General features: G+C 39.1%; 2 protein-coding genes across 4 annotated transcripts; both read left to right on the top strand.

Moving 5' to 3' along the window:
* Positions 1-10,018, top strand: atp6v1c1b (ATPase H+ transporting V1 subunit C1b). The gene is made up of 13 exons (XM_082521402.1): positions 1-162; positions 2,681-2,861; positions 2,986-3,053; positions 3,237-3,322; positions 3,449-3,543; positions 3,737-3,828; positions 4,481-4,579; positions 6,218-6,286; positions 7,345-7,437; positions 7,732-7,825; positions 8,055-8,152; positions 8,250-8,373; positions 9,107-10,018. The coding sequence occupies exons 2-13, from the start codon at positions 2,730-2,732 to the stop codon at positions 9,203-9,205; spliced, it is 1,149 nt and encodes a 382-aa protein (XP_082377528.1). The 5' UTR covers positions 1-162; positions 2,681-2,729; the 3' UTR covers positions 9,206-10,018.
* An 895-nt stretch (positions 10,019-10,913) lies between these two features.
* Positions 10,914-14,650, top strand: LOC309699579 (uncharacterized protein). 3 transcript variants are annotated; one of them, XM_082522660.1, is made up of 3 exons: positions 10,914-11,242; positions 11,475-11,599; positions 13,191-14,650. In XM_082522660.1, the coding sequence occupies exons 1-3, from the start codon at positions 11,104-11,106 to the stop codon at positions 13,314-13,316; spliced, it is 390 nt and encodes a 129-aa protein (XP_082378786.1). In that variant the 5' UTR covers positions 10,914-11,103; the 3' UTR covers positions 13,317-14,650. The 3 variants fall into 3 exon arrangements, with proteins under 3 accessions (XP_082378786.1, XP_082378788.1, XP_082378787.1); XM_082522662.1 differs by having other exon boundaries at positions 11,475-11,619; XM_082522661.1 differs by having other exon boundaries at positions 11,475-11,631.
* The last annotated feature ends 972 nt before the right edge of the window (positions 14,651-15,622 follow it).

Here is a 15,622-nt window from a genome sequence, read left to right as displayed (position 1 = left end):
CGCAGATTTCCTCCTCTGATCAGCTGACTTTGAGTGAGATGCTCTGTTGAAGGAGCCCCGTGTGTCTAAAACCCGCTGTTGTCTGCGCTATGTGCAGGAAACTGTGTGTGTTTGGCTGAAATATACCGAGTGGACTGCGCGCTGAAGCCGTTAAACGCGTCGGTGAGTACCGCGGTGCTTCGGTTAGTGACGTCGTGACACCGTGAGGCTACATTGATAAACAAGCTGCTGGTAGCAGCAGTAAGCTAACACTGCATGAAACGGGTTTATTCTGCTGTCACTGATTTTTTCTTCTTTCCTTTCCCTGATACCGAATCAAAGAGCGGCGGTTTCTATTCATGTGGCATTCTGTGTGTTTAATCAAGAGGAGGGTCGCTATTTAGCGGTCTGCATCAACAAGAAGTTGATCATATGACAGTCAGTCAGCAGACATGGAGACTTGTCTGTCTCTCCTGTGTAGCTGTGATGAAATCAGCCACTTCTGTATGTCTGTGGGACTCTTTAAAACCAGTGGGAAATAATGAGGAAGTTCAAGATTCAGAACCAAATAAGAATCAAAAGAGGAAGAAAGAGGATTTTTACATGACTCATTCAGTGTTAGTTTGACGTGTGTGTCTGTCTAATGCAAAGTGATCGGAAAGCACTGAGATTTTTCTTAATCAAAAGATGTGAGAACACAGTTTAAAGCAGGGTCTGTTGTGGATAGCCACACCATTGAACTGAACTCAGTTCTGTTCAATATTAATTTGATCTTTTGTATTTGATCTGTATTTCTTAAACTTGTACCGATAATGTTTGCTCACATCTTCTGAGCGTGCCTCCTTAACTTTTAGAGAAGAATACAAATCTAGCAGTGATACTGACTTAAAGTTCTCTGCCTGTAATGAATCAAGAAGCTAACTGTACGTCCAGAGAAACAGAATCAACTTTTTGGGATTTTCTTATCTGGATTATTGAGAATGCATTTTAACAATCTTAGTTACAACATCAACAACATGGTTCATTTTTAGCAAAGACTGCACAACACTAGGTGGCTGTAGCTCAGGAGGTAGACCAGGTGTTCTAATAATCAGAAAGCTGGATGTTTGAGCTCTGACTGCTCCAGTCTGCATGCCTTAGCAAGATACTGAACCCCAAGCTTCTCTCTGATGCATCCATCAGAGTGTGAATGTCAGATAGGAACCATTTAGGTTGGAAAAAGGGCTTGTGTGAATGAGGCATGTATAGAGCGCTCAAGTAAAGTAGGAAAGCACTATATAAAAGCCAATACATTTACTTTTCATTGAGCACATAGCTGCTAACTCCTTTGTAATCTCAAACCCTTTGGCTATCCTGTGTTGTGGACAAAAAGTTAAAATTGTCCGCTTCGTATTTTTAACTGAGGCTCCAGATTTCCAGCAATATGCTCGAATTATCTTGGTCTGGTTCACCTGGAGAGGGTTATATTCTCAAATCTTTCTTTTTCTCAAGGCACATTAGTTCAGCTGTCTTCCACACACTCTAGTACAGTGGTCCCCAACCCCCGAGCCTCGGACTGGTACCGGTCCGTGAGTCGTTTGGTACCGGGCCACGAGAGTTGAGGCTCAGGTGTGAAATGTATAGTTTTCAGGGTTTTTATTGGTTTTCAGCGTTATTTTGTTATCGTTTTTATCGTTTACTCTGTTTTCCTTGGTCTCTTCACGTGTGTTATGAATAAATTTTCTTTTTTTCATTACCGGTACTAGTTTTATTTTGTTGTATTTATCCGCGACACCTTAAAGGCCAGTCCTTGAAAATATTGTCGGGCATAAACCGGTCCGTGGCGCAAAAAAGGTTGGGGACCGCTGCTCTAGTAAACTCCATCAGAAGCTGGATAACTTGTGTTTTTGCGATTTTTGTGGGAAATCACACAGCTGGTCTTCACTTCCTGGATGAGCTTGGTTAAGAAAGTCCTTGTTGCTTTTGCAGCTTTGTTGGCTAAATGTCAGACGTCCGTCCCTGCTATGCATCAGTCAAGTTCTTGTATTTTTCAGTGTGTTTAGTCTCATAATTGCGATTTAGACTGTAATCCTTAAACAACAATTTGCTCTCCACAAACAAACACACAGCTTTACCTCTGACTTCAGTCCATGTCTTATTAAAAACTCTACACTCATCTTTCAGGACTAGCAAACTCACATTTCTCATAAATGTTGGTTCCAAAGGAACATTTACAGTCATGCTTGCATAAACATACCTATGTACATTAAAAAAGAAAATAAAGACAGCAAATTTGTATTGCGTATCTCCACAAAATCAGAAAAAATTGTAAGCTATTATCTCATTACAGCTTATGGTGAGGAATTTATCAAAGAATGTTTTGAGACTGAAAACAGGACAAGCTGCATGATGTATACTTATTTACATTTTAATTCCAATTTCCCACCAACCTAAAATGGGCCAATCAGGAAAAACCAATGGCTTGGATATGGCCGTACATTGGGCCCAGGTCTGGTCTAAAGGTAAAAGTAAAAGGTAAAAGCCATGCATTCATATGTTAATTAAGTAAAGATGCAAAATGAATAACCTGCCTCCAAAGCATTAGATAAGTATTATTATATTATCAGATTAGGATTTTACTGTAGCATTTCAGGTAGTGCTGCCCATTCACTAAATCGAAAACATAACATGAAAAAATGAAATCTTGTTTTTTCACCTTCAGTAACTTCCTTACATCAGCGGCACGGGGGACAAAATTCCTGCCAGCAGCCATGACAGAATTCTGGTTGATCTCGGCTCCCGGGGAGAAGACCTGCCAGCAGACCTGGGACAAGCTGATGGTGGCCACTACGCGCACCAACAACCTCTCCACTAACAACAAGTTCAACATCCCTGACCTCAAGGTGAAAAAAACCCCAAAACACAGCAGTCCTCTGTGGCTAAGGCCTCAGTGATGAATGCATAGGTGGACACCAGCGTGGCCATTATTTGCCTTTTTGCTTATGTTTTCTGGTCTACCTCTAACAGGTTGGGACTCTGGATGTCTTAGTTGGCCTGTCAGATGAGCTGGCTAAACTAGACACTTTTGTGGAAAGGTAAAGTTTACTGAAACATGACAGAGTTTTGTGTAATGTGTTTGTCAGGCAGCGGAAGAGTTGTGAGCTCAGTTTTATAAAGAGTGAAAGAAACCTTTAGATAGAATCATGCTAATTGCTGTTTCGTTTTTCTGTTCTCTCTGCTCGTTTTCTATTCACTACTCATCCTGAAATCGGATGCAGTGTGGTAAAGAAGGTTGCTCAGTACATGGCCGATGTTCTGGAGGACAGCCGAGACAAAGTCCAGGAGAACCTGTTGGCCAATGGAGGTAACCTCTGCTTACGTAATCAGGCAGCTTCTTAGAAAAAACAAGTCTATTTGCTTTACAGCTATTAAAGTATATGGAAATGGAGATTGATGCTGATGTCTTTGATCTTGTTTCTACTTGATACAGTTGACCTGGTCACCTATGTCACCAGATTTCAGTGGGATATGGCGAAATATCCGATCAAACAGTCTCTGAAAAACATCTCGGAGATCATTTCCAAGGTAAAATCAACTCTCTTTGTAAATTAATTATTAATGCATTGTGTTGTATATTGCTGAAGTCCTGGTTGATGAGTTGAGATTTCATCTATTGTATTAAGACATAAATTGTCCCAGAGTACACTGACTATATCAGATTTTTCCAGCTGCACTGATCAGCGATGATGTATTCACCCATACCTGCTTGGTTTTCTAGCAAGTGACTCAGATAGACAACGACCTGAAGGCCAGAGCTTCGGCTTACAACAATCTAAAGGGAAACCTGCAGAATCTGGAGAGGAAGAATGCGTGAGTAAAACAGCCGTCACTAGCACAGACGTTTGTGGACACAGTGGACGAGTAGCTGTTGTTGTTGTACTTGTTTCAAGTCTGCTTGGAGTCCATCTGTGCATGGTTGAAGAGTTGTGTGTGATTACAAGGAATTTAAAGGGCACATAGTCATCTGTGCTGAGCCTCGTAATGAAATGTGTGTCCCTCAGACTACAGCGCACCCTTGCATAAATATGGGCCTATGTTGGCCCAGAGCGCTCATGCAAAAGAAATTATTCATCTCACAAGAGTTACTTTTGGTTAAGTGAAAGTTAACAACAAAAACAAAAACCATGCTTTTTTTTCCATTCATTGTGTTTCATTGATATTGTGGAATTGGGTGCTCTGCATTACAAGCTTTCACACATGGACACTATATATTTATTTTTTAATTTTTTAAAAAAAAGCTGGATTTAGAGTTGCACTGAAAATTTGTATGTTATGTGCATTTTTGTCACATGTATAGGATGTTTTTCTCATCACTGTAGAGTAAAACAATATTTTAGGTTGTTGCCTGAGCATAATGTGAAAACATCTTAGCTTTAATAATGTTAACAATACTGTTAGTATGTAACTTTATTCAACGTCTGTTTTCTTGTGCTCTGTGTATATGCATGTGTCTTTCTTCTAGGGGGAGCTTGATGACCAGAAGTCTGGCTGACATAGTGAAGAAAGAGGACTTTGTGCTGGACTCAGAGTACCTGATTACCATGCTGGTGGTCGTCCCAAAGTAAGTGCACCAGCATCATTGTATGCAGTGTGTGTGTCTTGTGAATACTTATTTTTTGAGCGCTTCTATTCATGGTGCAATCCCAGTTCCGAAAATGTTGGGACGCTGTGTAAAATGTGAATAAAAACAGAATGCAATGATTTGTAAATCTCATAATTCCCACATTTTATTCACAGTAGAACACAGAAAACATCAAATGTTTAAATTATGAAAATGTACCATTTTAATATAAAATAAGTCATTTTGAATTTGATGCTAACAAGTGTCAAAAACAAGGCCATGTCTAAAAAAACTACTGTGTCGCATGACCTTGACAAGGAGGCATGTCAAAGGATATTGCGTCCATGTTTTGCAAGGCCAATATACCCATAACTCAGAGCAAAAAAAGTTCAAGGTGAACTGAGGCCAAAACAACAAATAAAAACTTTTAAGGAACACTGCTACCTAATCCTTACGTGAAGCAAAACCAAACAAAAAGTGTGCTAAACTCACAAGCCAGAAACGAAGAGGGAGTTCAGCCCTTCTGCTTTAGTGATACACTCACACAGTGAGTGAGTTAAGGTATGTACAAAATATAAACACCAGCTAACAGTCACAGGGTCTAGCAGAACTAATGTGTCTCCACAAAAAACATGCACAAAACTATCAAAGGTTTGGAGGCCGAGGGCAGGACCAGAACGCTGCTGCTGTCATTTCTGTTAGGAAAGTGCTGCTGGGAGTAGGATTTTTATGTTATTTTATTTTTTCAAATACCAGATGTTGATAGGGACCAATCAGCAGCTGGCATGTCACCTGGCCCAGCCATGGATTCAGCCAATCAGACGGAAACCTGCATAGAGAGGCTCAAAGGTCCTCAGAGGTTGAGAGGTCACTCTCCTATATATAAAGCAGTGCCGAGAAACAACACTAACCACGTTCACGTGTGGAGTCTTTGCATTTGTAGATGGCGCAATAAACTGTTTTCACAGATGGTGATTTCTGGAAGTGTTCCTGAGCCCACGCAGTGATTTTAATGACAGAATCGCATGTTTTTAATGTAGTGCTGCCTGAGACACTGAAGATCACGTGCATCCAATAATGATTTTCAACCTTTTTCCTTGCGCACAGAGATTTATCTTCTTTCAGTCATTGTTGATATTATGTATTGCAGGTGATATGTTTAAAGAAAGTCCTCACAATTGTATGTTGAGAAAACAGTTTCTTTTAACCACCACTTACATCTAATTTTCCAGCCGTTTGTTGCCGGTTTTTTTTTTTTTTTTTTTTTTTTTTTTTTTTTTGAGATGCTTTGATGCCATCAACCTGAAAATTAGCTCAGATTTTAATTAAATTGTCCATTTTGTCATTGTAAACATTTGATGTTTTGCATGTCCTACTGTAAATTGTGGGGTTTATGAGATTTGCATAATAATTGCATAAGGTTTTTAATATTTTACACAGGGCTCCAATGTTTTTGGAATCTGAGTTGTAGACAGTGCGAAGACGTTTTGTGATCATTAATTTATGAGCAAGTAATTTCATAACTGTACAGAATTTGGCTGTGGTAAAGGTTAAATTTTTAATTTTGGTCTGAGAATGGTTTTTATCAAAATAAAATAAAAGTCAAAGATGTTATTTTCTAATTTCCACCCTCATCAGGACGAGCTACGCTGACTGGCAGAAGACATACGAAACGCTGGCTGAAATGGTCGTACCACGCTCCACCAAGTAAGTCCTCCCTAGACGCTGCTAAATACAAAAGGTACAAGAAAGGTCTGCTTTTAAATATATTTGTGCATGTCATGAATTGCACATGGCTGTTCCATGTTATTATGATAACAGTTGAGGTAGACCAGAATTTTTACTTCCTGTGTCTTCTTCTGAGTTTAACTTTGCGCTTGACTCTGATTAAAACTGGAACCATCTCACGTGTGAACTGTAAAAAATTATTTGACCCGTATTAGAATAGAAGACGTTACGTGGTTGACCTGTAGAAGGCAATTGACCCTGTGTCAACATGGCCAGGTGATTTAGGACATTGTGTTTAGACTTTCTGGGCAAATGTGACCTCAACATCCTGATGATCCAAATCTGGAGCTGTCTCAGCAGGAAGACAGTTTGCATAGTTTGATTAAACAGAGTTTATTCTTAGCTGAAAATATTCTCCAGTGTTGATTTCTATGGTCACCAGTGAGGGATGTTTCACTTTATAGTATAATTATAGTTATAGTAAATCCAACTTAACAGGTATCAACAGTTCTTTTCCTTTTTTTTAAACTCCTCTAAACTGGCATGGTGGTAAGACAAGCCAAAGTGTATCAGTTTTTCCAACCTTCTCAGCGTCTGGTTTAACATGAATTTCTGTATTTTTCTCACTTCAGTCATTTTTATTTTCTGACAAACTGAACTGTTTTTATTAAAGTGTAGTCCAACTTAAGTGAGTGCAAACATGTGTGGACTGTTGTACTATTACTATTACTATTTTAAACAGTCCAATTTGCAACGTTGCAAAGGTCAGCAGCTGAAGAAAGTAAATTACTGTTAAATAAAATAAACGTAAAAATTTTGTTTTATTGAAATTTGTTATTTTTATACTAAAAAGTTTGATTTGCATTTGAAATGTATTTTTATTATATTACATAATGTTTATTTTAAACATTAAATTTACATTTAAATATAAATGTATTGCATCTCTGTGTGGTTGCATTGTTGCTCCACAAATACAAATACTCTGCTGTATTGATATATTTTCCCACACCTCTTGTGCATTCTGTCCTCATCTCCAGGCTGCTGTTTGAAGACAGCGACAGCGGTCTGTTCAGTGTCACCCTCTTCAGGAAAGCTGTAGATGACTTCAAACACAAGGCTAGAGAAAACAAGTAAACTCTTCCACTTCTGTTTACTCAAAAGAATATGAGCTTTTCAGAGTTAATGTCTAAAGCTTATGTTGCGTGTTGCACTTGATACACTCCAGCCAATCCAGCTTTGTGTTTTCTCTGAATGACAAATGTTTCCTTTAGTTATAAATGCTCCATAAATAATAGATAAGTGGCTCATGAGGATTTAAATAGTGTGTGTGTGTGTGTGTGTGTGTGGGGGGGGGGGTAGGTGCTTGATTATACTCATCTCTGTGAAAGCTGATAGCCATCTCTCTGCTGTGTGTCCTGGCTCAGGTTTACAGTGCGAGACTTCCAGTACAATGAGGAGGAGATGAAGGCAGACAAAGAAGAGATGACACGCTTGTCCACCGACAAGAAGAAACAGTTTGTATGCCTGCTGCTTACTTCAGTAACAATGTGTGTAGTTAGTGGAGCTCGCGCTGTACAGAAAGAATTGCTTTTGTAGTACATCTGTACATCCTTTTGCAGCTGCTGTTTATAGTTAACTAGTAATCAGAAAGTAAGCATGCCGTTTCATTTTCATATTGCTGTGGTATTTATCACCCTTACTTTTAAGAATGGTAAAAATTGATGATATGTTGTTGCATTTAATCTAGGGCCCTTTGGTACGATGGCTGAAGGTGAATTTCAGTGAGGCCTTCATCGCGTGGATTCACATAAAAGCTCTACGCGTGTTTGTGGAGTCGGTGCTCAGGTGAGTTGTCTTGCAGGAGATTATGAATTTATTAATGTACAGATGTGGATCCTTTACCATCAGGCTCTCGAATTCATGGTTACTTTGTATTTCATAGATATGGGCTGCCAGTCAACTTCCAGGCTATGCTGCTTCAGCCCAACAAGAAGAACATGAAGAAACTCAGAGAGGTGCTGTACGACCTGTACAAGCACCTGGACAGCAGTGCTGCAATCATTGACGTGAGTCTCAGCAGCACATTTGTTCATTACTTACCTGTTTGTTTGTTTTTTTTTGGCAGTGTTAAATGAAGTAATCTGAGGACTGTGTTATACAGTAAAGTAAGAATCCACCACAGATTATGACCTCGAGTCTAAATTACTTTTATACTAAAAACACAAACTGGATAAAGGATGAATGCTGGTTTCCAGTTTGCGTCACAGTTGTTTTTGGAGTGGCTACAGGAGGTAGAGCAGGTCAGCTACTAATCTTAAGGTTGGTAGTTTGATCCCGGGCTACTCCAGTCTACATGCCAAAATAACATTGGGTAAGGTACTAAAACTCAATTCATTCATCCCAGAGTGAATGTGTGTGTGAGTAGGTCAATGAGATGTGTTGCGTAAAGCACTTTTGAGTGCTCACGTAGAGTAGAAAAGAGCATCCATGCTTCCATGCTAGCTGCAGGTGACTGCAGCAACCACTTGCCAACTGGTTGGGGAATGCACATTTTTCCCAGCGGCCTTCGGTTGCGTGGTGGAGGAGAGATAACTGACTGATCACTGACCGGTTTCTAGGCCTGCATGATGCATTCATTAGTACTAGTTAACTGGTTTCAAAGTAAATGCCAGCAACAACTGGCCAAGGGACAAAGAGTTGCTGATTGGTCTTTATTTAAGTGAGGAAAAAATATTTTTCCAAAGAGAACGATAATGTATTGTCATATTCTCTTGTATAATTACTGTTCTCTGCCTTCAGGCCTCCATGGACATCCCGGGGCTGAACTTGAGCCAGCAAGAGTACTACCCCTATGTTTACTACAAGATCGACTGCAACCTGCTGGATTTCAAGGTCTAGATACATTATCATCACGTGCAGGAGTGTTCTGATGTGACACTTTCACATCCACAAACCTTAAATTATTTTTACTCTAGACTTTTTTTGTGTTCTTCCTTCTTTTCCTGTGTTTTATGTTCCTAGTACATTCCTGGGTCTCCTCCCTTATAAGTTGTTAGGAATCAGAGTGCTGATTAGCGACTGTACTTAGGATCTGTTTTAGAGGTAAACTGGTCTCTAATCACAACTTCTGTTCCAACATACTTAAACGAGAGCTAACTTTTTTGTTGTCTTTTTCTGTTTGTGCCACACTACTTAAGTAAACAGCTTCCTCCATCTCAATAGTTGGTATTCCCTCATTGCTTCAAATGCTATGTAAAATACAGTGTTTTTACTGTCACTACTTCCATACCCTACTTGTTAAAATTAACATGAAAGGTATATGTGGGGTAAGTGGGAATAAAAATAAATAAATAAATCAGTGTGCGTGTTAACTACAGTATTTATTTCAAGCCTCCAAAATCAGTGAATATGTTTGTTCAGTTTTTTAAAAGTGACGTGTTTATAGCTCCCTGTAAGGAATGCCTGTTTGTAAGTAGATGTTGACAGTTGTTTCTGCTTCTCAAGCTAAAACCTGTGAAACACTGAAACTGGTCATTTTACGGTACAAAGAAGCAATATGTTCGCTGATCTTATGCTCCTGTGATTTCTGTATATCAAGCCGTTTGAGAACAATGAATAATGTGTATATGTGCAAATACTGTATTGTCAGTATATCTATAAATTAAAACACATATTTAAATAAATGTGAAATTAAATACTCTATGAAAGATCCTTGACTTTGGCTTTTTATGCTGTGTAAACCTGCTCAATAAAGTAATGGGGGAAAAAAAGATAAAGGCTAAGTTGTTAAGGGGTGTGACGATTTATGAGGAAATAACATCTCTCTGAAATAAAGGTGTGGTTTTAGGTACTACAATGACCATTTTAAGGTTACTGTTGATACAAGATACACTAACAAAAAGCGTATCTTAAAGATAAAACATACACTAATTAGTTAGACAAAAACAACCATGTGCAAAATGACCAGACTCTTCAAAGAGATGCAAAACAAAGATAAATGAATGCAAATTGATTCCAGTGACAATGCTGAGGGATATCAGGAGGGTGTGAGGTTTTGTCTTACATCTTATTCCAAAGTTCATCTTATTTTTCTCTTTGTCCATGTATATGCATGTGTTTTTACACAAAGATGCACATCAAGCTCATAATGATTCACATGTTTGTTTTTTCTCATTATTTGGCTTTTTGTGTCTTTTACAAAATACCTACTCTACATATTCAGTGTTTCTTAATAAGAAGGAGCATATTATTCATTTTCTGTTACCAAACACAGCTATCCATCCACACACGCATTTGTGGGCATGTTTACTCTGATCATAAAGTATTTTAAGCCATTTAAAGCTTCATTATTATCAAATGCAGATCCCCTATAAAAAGTTATTTATTGGCGCCTTATTAAATATGAAAACTGGCATCCACGTTTTGTTGTTGATTGTGAAGATTTAACTCGATAAATTTCATTAAACACAGAAAGAGCAGTTTCGTTTGGCACACACGTTTCCATGTTGATGATGAGGATGCTGGCCGTAGTGATGATGCTGACAATAGCAGCTGTTGATTTCCCTTGTGGCCAATCAGCAGCCACTTTAAGCTCCGCCCTCTCCGGGTGACGCAGGTAGCTCGTGCTGGTCAGCTGGCTCTGCTGTTTGAGGAGAGCAGCAGCTTCAGAGCCGCCGACTGATGATGGAAACACGGATGGAGCTTTAGTAGAGAGCCAGGGAGGAGATGCTGCGGATGCTGTGAGACAAAGCGAGCCGTGTTTAAGCCCGCGTCAGCCTCAGCTACACCTGCCGTGGATGATTATCTCGATGGGTTGTGGAGGGAGTCGGGCGGACGCGATCATCGAGCCGAGGTACCATGAAAGCTGGACAAGAGAAACAGAATCGACATGGCTTACTAACACGGATGTAGAGACCCCTCTTCCAGTAGCAAACAGTAAGAGCCTCGTCATCTCTAAAATAATGAAGAGAAAGATCTTCCATTAAGATGCAAATCCAAATGCATTCTCTTTAGGTGCCATATATGCTGACAGGGTGCAGCCACAAGCTAAACAAACCACTCACACCACAACTTGACCGAGCTGACACAGCCATCGCAGCCATCTCTACTATCTTGTTTTCACGTTTGAAAGAGTGCCACATTTCAAACACTAACCACTGTCCTGTAGGTAAACCTCTGGAAGCCAACATAAGGGAGAAGAGGATGGTGAACACGGGCACCCAGTGTGGGAAGCAGGCCCTCACCACCAGCAGCTCCAACCACCAGAGGAGACCCAGACGCTCTTTTAGTGATGTAGGTGTCACTGGTAGCAGGTACTGGCATGTGTGAGTCCTAAAACATCTTTGCACACATGGTCATGAGCAGGATTTGAGCACCACCAGTAATGCCACACACCAAACCTGCAAAATCACCGTCATCGTCATTAAAGTGTAACTATATTCATCATTAGCTTTTAACATGTTTACATAGAGTGCAGCTAGAGAAGCTTAATCAGCTCGAGCCATCCACATGCCATTTATGCAAGGGCCTCACAGCATTTAAAATGTCATAAAAGCTTTGTTTGCAATTTTACATAACAATAATGTTCATAGATGATTTACAAGACAGCTATAAGAAAATAATTAAACAGTAATACAAAAATGTAAGATATTCCTAATATTTCTGATTTAACTTATTCAAGTGAGATTTTTTGCATTAGTTTATCGTACATACCAGAAACTCTTTGAGCTAATTGTTCTGTTTTTGCTGTGGGAAATTTTGTAAAGACACTTAAATATAGTTCACACATACTGTCTCACTTACTGCTCATTCATTATATTACAAAATGTCAGTTCATCTGACCTTCGTCAGGTATAAAATTAACATCCCTCCATTATCATTTGTACACTCACTGGCCACTTTATTAAGCACACCTGTTCAGCTGCTCATTAATGCAACAAATCAGCCAATCACATGGCAGTAACTTAATGAATTCAGACATGTAGACAGCCTGCTAAAGTTCAAACTGAGCACCAGAATGGAGAAGCAAGGTGATATAGGCGACATCGATTGTGACGTCATTGTTGTCAACATGAAGGTATGGATCCATCTTGCCTTGTATCAAAAGTTTAGGCACCATGGTGTGGGGGATATTTTCTTGGCACACTGTGAACCCACAGTACCAACAGACCATTGTTTAAATGTCATAGCCCACCCAAGTATTGTTGCTGACCATGCCCATCTTTTTATGACCACAGTTTACCCATCTTCTGATGGCTTCTTATAACATATCACGTCACAAAGCTCAGATGATCTCAAACTGGTTTCTTGAAGAAGACAATGAGTTCAGTGTATTCAAATGACCTCCAGAGTCGGCAGATTTTAATCCAATAGAGCACCTTTGGGATGTGGTGGAACTAGATATTCACATCATGGATGTGAAACAGACAAATCTGCAGCAGCTGCGTGATGCTGTCGTGTCAGTATCGACCAAAATCCTCCGAGGAATGTTTTCAGCACCTTGTTGAATCTGTGCCTTGAAGAATTACGACAGTTCTGAACGGGGCACTAGCAAAGTGTACCTAATAAAGTGATTGGTGAGTTTATCTTTTTAAAAAGGAAAAGTAATAACAGAAACTCTCTTTTTTGTGAGGTTTAAATTGAAAATATTTTTGTTGTTCTCAAAACTGAAATAAGCTTTAAAAAAAGATCTGAAAAATTATTTTATCTTACCAATTATATTTCAGTTTTTCTAAATGACAGTTAAAAATATGTATTAATAATTTAACCTTCCACACATGGAAGAACCTCAGTGACTCACCTCTCAATTGGCCATCTTTGCCCACTCGCTGTTTGTCTAGTGCGGTGACATTTAAATGAAGTGGGATTCCAAATCTTTTCACAGCAATCTACTCGTGACTCCAAAAGGAGGTCATCAAAGGAGGCCAGCGCTTTGTCTAAGGATGGGCAGCCGGTAAGCGCCAACAGCAGTGACGATCCAGAACCTGAAAACGCCTCTGACGAAAGATGAACCTCCACGAGGAGGAAGACGGCTGTAGGTGCGAGTGCCTCTCCAGAGAACAAGATGGAGATTTGAAGACGTGCGTGGCTGATTTTATTTATTTATTTTTATTTTCTATTTTTTTGCAAGATCCTGGCTGTTGTTTGCAGTGATTTACGACACAAGCACCTGCAAACGTCTCCATCCAAAGACCTGTGGATGCTGCATCTTCGTTGTGCCATTGCAAATGCATGTGCAAAGAAGAGAGTGGGTAGCGAGCAATGTTCACACTTTACACCATGCTTCTCTCCCATGCTTATGGTGCCAGTCAGGGAATGTGTCACTGTTTTCAGCCAGTGTGAAGAAAAAAAACAAAACAAAAAAGAAGAAAAGAAAAAAGAGCAGATTGTCCCATATGCACATGATAATTACAAGCAGTGTGTTCTGTGTGAGGCCTTCCTAAGAATTTGCTTCAGTTCTTTGTGCAAGTATACTCCTTTTGTTGTGAATGATTATCAGTAGTATGGGAACTAATACCGATGCTGTTTAACCTCAGTCAATTCTGTAAGTAATTTTAATTTAAAAGAACCAGAAGTGCTGTTTAGAAGCTGAGACTTGGAGGCGTGAAGCTTGAAGGCTAAAGACTGCCTTTTCCAGCCTTTCGCAAGACATACAAACACATCCGCATGTGCCTACAATTAATCTTGATTCAAAGTGCTGTTGTGTTCTCTTTCAGAGTTTGATTTTTAAAGTTTGCTTTATACTGTTGTGTTCAATACTTCTACTTTACTCTCTGTTACGTTGTAAAATGCACACTTTATATTTAGTATTGTAACATGTAAATTTTTTTGGCTTAATACCGGTCTGCATGTATAGATCGGTGCTATGTTAATTTAATCAAAGTCTCTGCCCAAACTTGATCAATAGCAAGCCATTAAAAAATCAATTAAAAAAAGCCTATCCAACATATGTAAATACAAGCATACTCAGGAGGATTTTCAGGATGGGGCATCTGGCAAATTAGATCATATGACCAGCAGATGGCGTAGTTGACCAGCTGAGGTCTTAATATCTAAACACAAAGAGGTTTGAAAGTGGTAACAACCACATTAAGAAAAGCTCTGACTTACCGGAGGCTGTCGGCTTTACATGATTGTATGAAGGACAATCTGTTGGTCATATAAATAAATTTAAGAATCTGAATTAAAATGGTGTGCATGTGATAATGATCGCTTGTCAAGAGTTTTTAATGACTTTACTTAGATGATGTGATGAAATGTGTACAGACCGTGCCATATTTGTGATGGCAAAACAAACCTCAACGTGTATGTTTCAAAATTACTTTTTTCTTCTTTGCATTAAAATATTTGCTGGCTTTGTAATGTATGAAATCCAGGGGGAAAACAAGTGATCTGAGCATTTATTTCTCATTACACGAATTAAAAGAAATCAACCTTTTCTGTTTCCTATTGTGATTAGACTGGAAAAGCATCCGTTTTGCACTGAGCTATAAACTGTTTCAATTATAAGATAACGTTTCAAAAGCGTTACTGACTACATTTCCCAATGTAAAATTGGCTTAATTGTAATTATGTGTAATGGTCTCTTTACCTTTAAGAGAGTAATTCATTAGTTTTGCCCAAGCATTATGTAGCCAACTCTGACAATCTCTGATGAGTGAGCAAATCATTTTATAAAACAGTTTTCTGTCATGAGTTTCTTTGTACTTTGCTTCCAAGAAAACAGACTTCATTTTAATTTTATTTTTAAAGTGGTCATGAGCAATAGTTCTTCTCTAGGTGATCTGAAGGTCTTTCAAATGTTTTCTTTTGACATTGGGTGCTTATTCGATTATTTTTAATCCAGTCCTTGTACTTGACCATTTTCAGAGGAATGTGGGTTTTTTTTGCTGTTGTTTCTTTTTTTTCTTCTTTTTTTTGGTGGCCTTTTTGTGCCTGTTAAGCAGTCTGTTAGGCCACTAAGGCCACTTGTCAGGTCCTGTGTCAGCTGGTCCATCATTGGTAATGGTAAAGAAATAAGTTCTTCATAAGGAAGGGAAACAGGAACGGAAGGCTGAGGCATGCCAAACTACATAAGAACTGAACTCAAAATCAGTGACAAAAGGTCTTGTGGAGTGATGAATCCAAATTTGAAATTTTGGTTAAGATTGTCAGTATATATGGAGGAGGTCAGGACAGGGGTAAAACACTGAGATTTTGATCTACTTTGCAGTACCAGCTAGAAAGAATCTAATTGACAGTGGCTTCATTTTTCTGCATGACAATGACCCCAAACACATGGATAGAAAAACACACAATAGCACACCATCAGTCAAG

The sequence above is a fragment of the Aulonocara stuartgranti genome (genome assembly GCF_965226115.1).
Source record: "Aulonocara stuartgranti genome assembly, chromosome: 22".
NCBI classification, from domain to species: Eukaryota; Metazoa; Chordata; class Actinopteri; order Cichliformes; family Cichlidae; genus Aulonocara; species Aulonocara stuartgranti.
The sequence above is the reverse complement of the archived record's forward strand: the minus strand, read 5'-3'. Positions and strand labels throughout refer to the sequence as shown.

What these genes read in the sequence shown, in the direction of transcription:
- atp6v1c1b (XM_082521402.1), top strand. Translation starts at nt 2,730, where the DNA reads ATGACAGAATTCTGGTTGATCTCGGCTCCCGGGGAGAAGACCTGCCAG. An exon ending in CTAGACACTTTTGTGGAAAG is followed by an intron (nt 3,054 to 3,236) that starts GTAAAGTTTACT and finishes AATCGGATGCAG; the next exon opens with TGTGGTAAAGAAGGTTGCTC. An exon ending in GCAGTGCTGCAATCATTGAC is followed by an intron (nt 8,374 to 9,106) that starts GTGAGTCTCAGC and finishes CTCTGCCTTCAG; the next exon opens with GCCTCCATGGACATCCCGGG.
- LOC309699579 (XM_082522660.1), top strand. Translation starts at nt 11,104, where the DNA reads ATGATTATCTCGATGGGTTGTGGAGGGAGTCGGGCGGACGCGATCATC. An exon ending in CCCTCTTCCAGTAGCAAACA is followed by an intron (nt 11,243 to 11,474) that starts GTAAGAGCCTCG and finishes ACTGTCCTGTAG; the next exon opens with GTAAACCTCTGGAAGCCAAC. An exon ending in CCAGACGCTCTTTTAGTGAT is followed by an intron (nt 11,600 to 13,190) that starts GTAGGTGTCACT and finishes ATCTTTTCACAG; the next exon opens with CAATCTACTCGTGACTCCAA.